Source organism: Nicotiana sylvestris, chromosome 3 (genome assembly GCF_000393655.2).
Source record: "Nicotiana sylvestris chromosome 3, ASM39365v2, whole genome shotgun sequence".
Classification (NCBI taxonomy): Eukaryota; Viridiplantae; Streptophyta; class Magnoliopsida; order Solanales; family Solanaceae; genus Nicotiana; species Nicotiana sylvestris.
The window spans coordinates 67,903,201-67,912,684 of record NC_091059.1 but is presented as its reverse complement, the minus strand read 5'-3'; the positions used below and the strand labels follow the sequence as shown (position 1 = coordinate 67,912,684).

The 9,484-nt window shown below is 40.5% G+C and overlaps 1 protein-coding gene across 1 annotated transcript; it reads left to right on the top strand.

Annotated features, from left to right (window-relative positions):
- The first annotated feature begins 5,598 nt into the window (after positions 1-5,598).
- Positions 5,599-6,276, top strand: LOC104222803 (uncharacterized). The gene is made up of 2 exons (XM_009774101.2): positions 5,599-5,998; positions 6,086-6,276. The coding sequence occupies exons 1-2, from the start codon at positions 5,599-5,601 to the stop codon at positions 6,274-6,276; spliced, it is 591 nt and encodes a 196-aa protein (XP_009772403.2).
- Positions 6,277-9,484: the final 3,208 nt, after the last annotated feature.

Here is a 9,484-nt window from a genome sequence, read left to right as displayed (position 1 = left end):
CCCCGAAGCCGACTATCCTTCCTCCTCTCCAAAGGGGCATGGTCTCATCTCAGAAAATTCTCCAATAGCTGCGGTGACAGAGTTAATACACATAAAAGAAAGTACCTTTCAAAAAAATAGGCCGCTCATCACATACCATGGTGTTTGGCCTCCCATCTACCTTTGGACTGATCTCGCCACTTACGCTCATTGTAGGTTGAGCAAGCTGCTAGTTTCCGAGTCTAATCCGCCAGGTCAGGGACCTTATACAGAAACCATGGGATCACTGCAGAGAAAGAAAGGAAAACATCTTTATGGGGTCTGCCTCCACCATGAACAAGATTATAAAAGCACAAGTGTACCACTTACGTGTGAAAAACCATTTCTCGGGAAATGGCAGGAACTTTGCGGGTATAATGTCAATGGTCCGCACTCGGACAAAATAATCATCCACCCTCGGTCCCCGCCTTTATCAATACTAACAATAAAGGGGCGGGTGGATCTACATCGTAGAGCAATCAGGCCTCGATAATGTAAGGGTTGGTACAATCTAACGAGGTGACCAAGGGTAAACTCGAGCTCGGTTTTATCCGCAAAGTACCTTATCATCAACACTATCCTCCAAAATGATAGATGAACCTGCGTCAGGGTAATCCAATATTTTCTACAAAACTCGAGCACAACTCTGTCAAGAGGACCCAACGTAAAGGGGTATGTGTATGCGTTAAAAAATCCCTCTACATGAGTCATGATGTTCTCTTTCATGGAAGGTGCCTGCAATACCACCTTTTCTCCCCATCTGCAGTCTCTCCGAACCGCCTCGAGGTGTTCCTCTCCTATTGATGAGATAAAACTCAATGCGTGTTCCCAATGGCCCTGAACATTGGGCGGTCTCTCTTACAAAAATTCCCTCCTCGAGACAAAGCACATTGAGGTTAGGTCACCGGACACCGGCAGTGTACCACTGACCGAGCGGGAAGCAGAGGCGGAACTCTCCTCCTCTTGGTGGACAAATTTGTGCATAGCAGACATAACTACTATGAAACAAGAAGAAGGGGATGAAAACTTAAATGAATGCCTTGAACTAAATAAATGGAAGCACTAATGAAAGGAGGAAAAGCTCTACTATGATAGTAAAGTCCTCAAATAAGAGGAAAGTAAGCTCATATATAGAGCAAGTGGCGACTGTTCGCCTATTCTGAAGGCCAATTATTCCTGACCATGTTAGTGCCACTTTTGGGGAAGTGTATCGGTGGGACCACCCCGGTCACTTTGCAATCATGCCCTACAAATGACATCGTCGTATGTCGTTCGAGGGGTCAAGATTCTCGTACCAATCTAGTGTTGAGATGGTTCCCGATCTCGAGGATCTCTGTTGTTATATCTATAAGCTCTAAGGGGCTATCAACATTGGTCTAGCCTCGAGATGGTGCACGATCTCGAGGATCTCTGCCACTACAAAATAGGCCCCGAAACAGTTAACAATCTAGCCTCGAGATAGTGCTCGATCTCAAGGATCTCAGTTACTCCGAGTGTGGGCTTTAAAAGAGCCGACATTAAGACTCAACAGACTAGCGTTATATAAGCACTGAAAAATAAATTTGAAGACTTAGAATAAAAGGATATCTTTGTATTCTCAAAAACTCATTTACAGAATATGTCTTTACAAAACTCCCTAGAGGAGCCCATACAGAAAAGGCAGAAAAGAAGAAGCAGAAAGGACGACATGAGACTATTCCTCACCCTCACTACCATTTGATTCACTTCCGAAGTCCTCATCTGAAGTAGTTGAAGGCGTTTATCTCTCCTCCAAGATTCTAGATTTCTTGATCTCACTAGGGTGATCAATACCTTCGGTATTTGCTTCTTCGAGGGCCTGCCTCTAAGCTTGTAGACGACCATAAGCAATGGCTCTAGCCAACTTCTGCTCGGCCTTCTTAGATATCTCCCAGTCTCGAGCGTTTGCAGTAGCAAAATCTTTATTGTATAAGGACACATATTCAACAGCCTCAGCCTTAGCTATAGATAGTGCAACGACCTACTTCTGAGCAGTTCAAAGAAGTTCCCGGGTCGAGGTCAACTCACCCTATAGAAGGTCCTTTTCTGAGGTCACGACCCCATTATACCTCTTCAGCTCGAGGAACTCCGCATCCTTGGCCGCGACCTCTTACCGAAATTACCCCACCAGGGCATCCTTTTGCCCACTCAGCGAAGGCAAAATAAGATCATGCATATCAAGTTATGAGAATAAACGAATGAGCACACGAATACCATGTTACCTGCTCGATAAAGCTGCTCCTTTCTTGGTGCACCCCCTCCAGGCTTACCCGAAGCTCACCCAACTCCTCCTCCTTTCAGGCGGAAGAAGACTCCGACTTATTTAGCTCCGAGGTGAGCTTCTCAAGTTCCTTCTCACGGCATGAAAGCTTGTCTAGGATCTTAGATAAGGCATGGTCATACAACTTATTGACCTACAACAAAAGCAGAAAAGTTGAGAAGGCAAGGTAAAAACTTGAAGCGCAAATGGTATGTCGAGAATACTACTACTGTTGAAGCTTCTCAACCTCCTCGAGAGGGATGGGGAAGTCGAGGTCTGTGTCCATGTCAATTCTAACGAAGTAGTTCCCGAGCATATCTTCCTCTCCATGAGAGGCCCCCACACTAGTTGTACCCGTATCCTAGGCATCCCTAATTTCCCCCGGTGAAAATGAAAGGCCCAATTTAAAGCCACCCAGGGCATCAAATTCTGTCAGGATCTCTTCTCGACCTCGAGAAGCTTCGGGTTTAGACCTTGTGGAATTGACAATCAAGGTTTCATCAGCACATACTGTGCCATATCTGACTTGAAGATCAGGGACTGCACCCGAACCCTTCTCAAGGGTCTCCTCAGCACGGGTTAGGTGCACATCGACCATTACCAGCTCGTCAACCTCGTGCCTAGTAGCCTGTGGAACATCTGCATCCCGTCTTGCCCTTTGTTCCAAAGGTTAATCATCATCATCATCACCTTCACCTTCAGTGTAGAGACTTGCCACTGCAGCCAAAGCCGAGACCGTGGCGTCGATCTTAATTGAAGACTCGGTCGAAGCTTCCTTCTTCCTCTTCTTACCCTTGTCGGGTTTTGAGGTTTCTTCTTCACCAACGGGAGACGATCTTATCGATACACCATCCTCGAGGCCTAAATAAGCATGACATATCAAACTTATCACCACGAAAAATACACATAAGAAATTTGGCAACGATAGTAAGAAGTACTTACCATGGTTCTTAGCCTGCCACCGAGTCTTGGCCAAATCATGCCAAGAATGCCACTGTAAGGGAAGGTAGAGTCTATCTTTCTAATCCACCCCAAAAGTTTCTAAACCATGGCGCGGTACCAAATGGTGGATGCATAGTCAAAAGAAGATCATTTCAGAATGGGAAAGAAGGGGTAATAAAACGAACTCGAAGTAGGAACACTTACGCTGCATATTCCATTCCTCCGAGAATGACATCCTATTAGCCGGGATAATGTCCAATGTCCTCGCTCTAACAAACCGGCTCATCCATACCCAATCCTTGTCATCATCAATGCTCAAAAAGAACGTCTTTTCAGATTGAGGATGAAGCTTAATCAAACCTCGGTAGAAACGAGGGTTGTACAACCTGACCAGGTGATCGAGGGTGAAGGTCGTTCGCTCAACCTGATTCGAAAAATATCGGAGCATGTAAACGATCCTCCAAAAAGAAGGATAGATTTGATTGAGTGTCACTCGGTACTCTCGGCAAAAATCATGAATCACCGAATCTATCTTCAGGGAAGAAAGATCTACGGGACCTAGAGTTAATGGATAGGTATATATGCTGAGGAAGCCAACTTTGTAGTCTACTATGCTTTCCTCAGGCTTGGGGATCTCTACTTGAACTACCACCCCCATGAGTAGTCTTTCTTCACTCTCTGCGTATCGGTTACCACACTGATATACCGAGATAAGTGGTATTTTCGATGGAAAAATCAGAAACTATATCGAAGTGGTTGGGGGTACGTTGCTCAATAGTCGGAGGTATTTTTGGTTTGCCCTTGGACGGGCGTGATGAGTAAGCGGCACCCTCAGCCTGAGGTACCATTGTAGAGGTTCTAGCCATAATTATAAAAAGGGTTTCTAAGAAAGATGATGAAGAAGTAAGCACAGGAAGAAGATGGATGCAGAAAGCTGTGAACTTAGCCATAAAAACTTGATGTTGTATAAATGTGAATGGCAAAAAAAATTGAAGTATTTATAGCAGCCGTTTAGGCGATGTTTGAGGAGCGAAAAGGTTGAACCAATGATGGTTTGTAGGGCTTCTCGATAATCGTGTTGATAGCAACCGCTGCACAGCCTTTGAGTCATGGCATTGAATGCTTTGATAAAGTGATGTCATAATGGGAATATCAAAGAAGCAGGAATTCAAGGAAGTTTCTTATCATTCTATTCTAAGAAACGCAGGGACTATCTGTATACAACTAAAATTGGAGAACCCGATTTTATGATCATTGTGACATCCCATAGACCGTCTTTATAAGGCCCGTGGTACAATTCGAGCCCCGACCCCGAGTGTTCCCTATACTCGATCTTGGGGTAGAGCAAATTGGCGGCTATGATGAATGAGTGGGAGATTCCCAAGGAAATGGTTAGAGTTGATCAAGTCCATAATAATAGTACAAGCCTGTACCATGGAATTAAATGGTTGTACCAGCCGCATATCGTTGTAATAAATATATATATGTAATATGTTGGGATTCTCCCTCCTATATAAAGGGTATCCTTTCTATTTATTGCACACATGATATTCAATACAACAATAAGAACATTCTCTGCTCTCTAACTTAAACACTCTCTATTGTCTTTTCTTTGATTTATTGCTTACATTTATTGTGTTTCATTATGTGTTCTTCATTTATTACTCAACATTGGACATAAAGAGCCTTCATTAAATCTCCTAAAACTGTTAGTTCTTCATCAATCAGCTCCAGTCGAGCTCATTAGCTTAACCCCAAGGACAAGTCCCAGTATAGGCCAGCTCGAGGCCTCGATCCTCAACAACTCGGCTTGTGTAGCGTTCTATTTTCAAGCTCTTATCTTATTCTCTAGTCTCACACTTAGCATCTACTACCTAAGAACTAGCATAAAAATAAATAACATATTTTTAGAACCACTGAATCAAATCTAATTGGTATTACCATTTTCAAGGTAAACAATTTTCATGGTGGAGCTATCAAGGAACTTGGCACAGGTTTGCGGAATATGGAGATGCAAGTGTGACAAATTGCTATTGTCTGAGAGAAATGTAGGAACTCTCCCGGCTGATACTTAGAAGAATCTTATAGAAACGGTAAACTTTGTGACATTGAGAAGCGGGCAACTATAGAAATAACCCGCTCAAGTCCAAAAAGGGGTGATACCTAAAAAAGAAAGTGGGGAGGAGCTGAAAATTGAGATTGATAAGAAGAAGAAAGGAAAAAATGCAGTAGAGAAAAATAAGAAGGAAAAAACATCAAGAAGGGATGAACATGATGTGAGCGAGCATATGCTTGCTCTACCTTTTCCCTAAAATCTATATAGAGAAAAGATAGACAAGCAATTTGAGAGATTTCAAGTGATGCTGAGACAGGTTAATGTAAACCTGCCTTTCACTGAAGTCCTCTCACAAATGCTAGCTTATGCAATGTTATTAAAGGAGATCCTTACCAAGCAGAGGAAGATGGAAGAGACATCGGTAGTGAAGCTCACAGAGCATTGTAGTGAAATCTTGCAAAACAAATTTCCACAAAGGTGTAGCGATCCAGGGAGTTTTACTATACCCTACTCTTTAGGCAATCTTAACTTTGATAAATCTTTACGTGGTTCTGTTGCCTCAATTAATATATTGCCTTTATATATTTACAGGAAGCTAGAAAATGAGATTGAAGAGATAAGGTCGGCACCCGTATCTTTACAACTAGCAGACCAAACGTCTATAATACCCGAGGGGGTAGTGGAAGATGTTTTGGTGCGGGTAGGTAAGTTTGTATTTCCTGTTGATTTCATAGTAGTGCGGATGGAGGATAATAAGTAGGCACCCCTCATTTTAGGAATACCATTCTTAGCAACGGGTAGAGGGATATTAGACATATATGATAGAAAACTCATGCTTAGAGTGGATGAGGAGAATGTGACTTTCGAGATGAATGTAGAAACGTGGGTGAGAAAGGAGAAACCAGCTGCAAGTGTTGAATGGAAGGTGAAGAGTTCAAAAGAGAATTCTCCAGTGAATGAGAAAGATAAGTATGCGGTGTAACCTATGAAGGCAGAGTCGAAGCTTTCTGCACGGATGTGTGCACTAGTTCAGGCAAGGAGAATGGAACCCGACTACAGATTCAGGAAAGTTTCCTCTACCTTACATTTTATAATTGTATGGCATGGGGACATGTAACAACTTAAAGTGTGGGGTGGGGGATAAATGCAAGTTGTATGTCTATGCGTTAGTTTTTGTTTTTTAGTTGTTATAAAAAAACGGGCAATCCGGTATACTAAGCTCCCGCTATGCGCGGGGTCCGGGGAAGGGCCAAACCACACCGGTCTATTGTAGACAAACTTACACTATATTTATGCAAGGGTTTATTTCCATTACTTTAACCCATGACCTCCTGGTCACATGGAAGTAACTTTACCAGTTATGCCAAGGCTCCCCTTCTTAGTAGTTAGAAAATATTGAAAAAAAAAATTAAAATTTTTTATGTCTCACAATGATGGATATCATATCGACGTGTTTCTTGAGAGATGTAAACCGAAGGAAAAAGACAAAGATTTTCTTTTGTTGGCTAGTGTATGAATTCCCCCATGGTTTTTCTTTGTGCGACTATTCTTTTCCAAGGGTTTTGTTTGAACCGGGTGTAGTTAGTTTTTTACTTTATTTTTAGGATTAGGAAACCTTGTGCTTATGATGTGAATTGAAGCAATATCTCTTGACTTTGTTACCCCTTAATAATAGTGAGTGCTTTAGTTGTGACGCCTAGGCTCAGTTTTTTACTCTTGTATAAATACATTAAATTGTATGATCTTAACTTTGTTTAACTGCTTTGACTAGAATATCTTGATAGTCTGATCCTGAGTGAGTTATGTGTCATGTGTGTGTGAGGTCTTTGTGTTATTCTGTGCATTGCATTTGATGTCTATTACTTGCCCCGTGTGTTTGCAAAGCGAAATAATAGCTTTATTTTGTCTTGGAAGTGATATAAGCATTTATTTGTTCAGCCAGTTATATGATTTTATCCACCTAAATATTATGTATCTTAGTTAACTCCTTTGATCCCATCATCCTGTTTCTTTGGCAACCACATTACAAGCCTTTCCCATTTGTTTGAATTGACCATCTATTTGAACCTTGTTACCTCTCGTCAGTTCTTGAAATTGTTATGAACTTTGTAAAAGCTGAAGTGTGGGGTGTTTTGTTTGGATTTTGATTGGAACTAATGAAATAACAAGAAAGGTGCACTTTTTTAAAAAAGTAAGAGCAACTTGAATTGAAAAAGAAAGAATAGAACAGTTGTATTGGTGTTAAAAATATTCTTTGATAATGGTGACTCTTGATGTAATTGTTCTTAAATAATTAGGAGTTGATGTATGTTGATGCGAAGGTGGAGTTATGGTTTGACTTAAGTTTGGGGTTTTAAATGTAAAAGTGTATGTAGTAAAAGTGTTTAGGGAGATGTAGTCACTCTTATAGCTAAATGTATCCAACACATCCCGCAACCTTCATTACAACTAGTTAAAAGTCCTACTTGATCCTTGACTGAATGCACACGAATTAGTAGAGTAGGACACTACAGGAAAGCCTATAATGCATATTTTGTGGCATATGAATGTTGTTTCATAGAGTGAGCGACTTCTTTCTATTTTGAGTTTGCTGATTGTTCTTAAATTTTATTATGTGTGTAACTACTCTCTATTGTTGTGTGAGGGCACATGATTCATGAAGAAAAGGTAATGGCGTTGACCTCTATGTTAGAGTAAGTGAGTAAGTTATGATTAATGCGTGGTACTTGTGAGTCAATTCTTGAGGTGAAGAAGTTACACTATTGTGCTTAACCTATTTTAAATATTCTTTGTGTGATGAGTTATGAGAGTTGTTTGATAAGGTCGTGTCAATATGAAGTGTAGTTTGATTGCTCGAGGACGAGTAATGGTTTAAGTGTGGGGTGTTGATGGTTGGCTATAATCTTGTGTTTAGTTTCTTATTGCATTCTAATTTACTGCACTTTAATTGAGGTGAAACTTTAATCGCTAGTGTTTTGCACTAATTGTGTGTTTTATGCCTTGTAGGCATGATTTTGAGCTATGTATATGTTATGGAATGAAATCAAGATATTAAGGAGCATTGAAGTCTGAGTAAAATCATAAGAAATTAAGATGGGATAGTGTTCGGGGATCAACGGACGATAGTGCTCTTAAAGAACAAAATGGAGAATCGAGCAAGAAGCCACCCAGGTGCGCGAGCGTGCATTAGTCATGCACTAGGCAAGCATTGGAGGCAGAATGTGGTGTAAAATGCACGGCCATATGCGCGAGCACACTCCCAGGTGCGCGGCCGCGCACGTCTAACTCCGGAAAGTGTCCTATTTAGCGTAGAAAAATGTGTTTTCGCTTGGGCCCGACCCTACTTGGCATATATACATGGAAAAATGGTATTTTGGGTATTGTGACGCATCTAATACCTAAGGAGGCTAAGGAGAAGTTTGAGAAACAAGAGCACAAGGAATCTATCACTCAATTCCAACTCAAGACACATGTTTGGATTGTTTTATGTTTTTCTTTACTTTAAACTTCATTGTGATGAATTACTCCATGTCTATGGAGTAGTTCTCTTTAGGGTTTTATGGATTTGGTGTATTGACATTTGTTTGTGCATTATAACTCTAGTTTATTTATTGAATTGTTTTGGTTGTTTTAAATTGTTTCATCTATAATCAATAGTTCATGTAATCAAGAGAGGTATAACTTGTGATAATTTTGTCTTATCGTTTGCTGAGTAAATTCATTAATTCTTCTTAGTAATCGAAAGAGACTAGTTGAATTGTTGATTAACCTAGTTAGGAGAATAATGGAAAGAGGTTTTTCCAAAAAACCAACTCATTACGAAATCTTGCATATTTTTATCGAGCTTAATTTAATTCATATTGTGAGGTTGAAACTTAATCGATAGAGAGTTTTTGCTGAATGTGTGAACAAATAATTGACGGAATTCAAGAGAGTCACTTAACATTAGAAGTGAATTATCTAGAGTTAGGTCCCAAACATTTGTCTTGCACCTGTCCTATCAATCCTATATTCTCCTATTGACGTCATTCCTTACTTATAACTTGCGTCGATTGTCATCAGCCAATAGTTTAGAATCTTAGTTAATTTTAGTTTTAAATCACATAAATCTCGGTTGTTCATCATCTTGGATAGAAATCTAGCTACAAACTACGATAATAACTATTTAACTTCAATCCCTATGGATATAA

What these genes read in the sequence shown, in the direction of transcription:
- LOC104222803 (XM_009774101.2), top strand. Translation starts at nt 5,599, where the DNA reads ATGCTGAGACAGGTTAATGTAAACCTGCCTTTCACTGAAGTCCTCTCA. An exon ending in AGATGTTTTGGTGCGGGTAG is followed by an intron (nt 5,999 to 6,085) that starts GTAAGTTTGTAT and finishes TACCATTCTTAG; the next exon opens with CAACGGGTAGAGGGATATTA.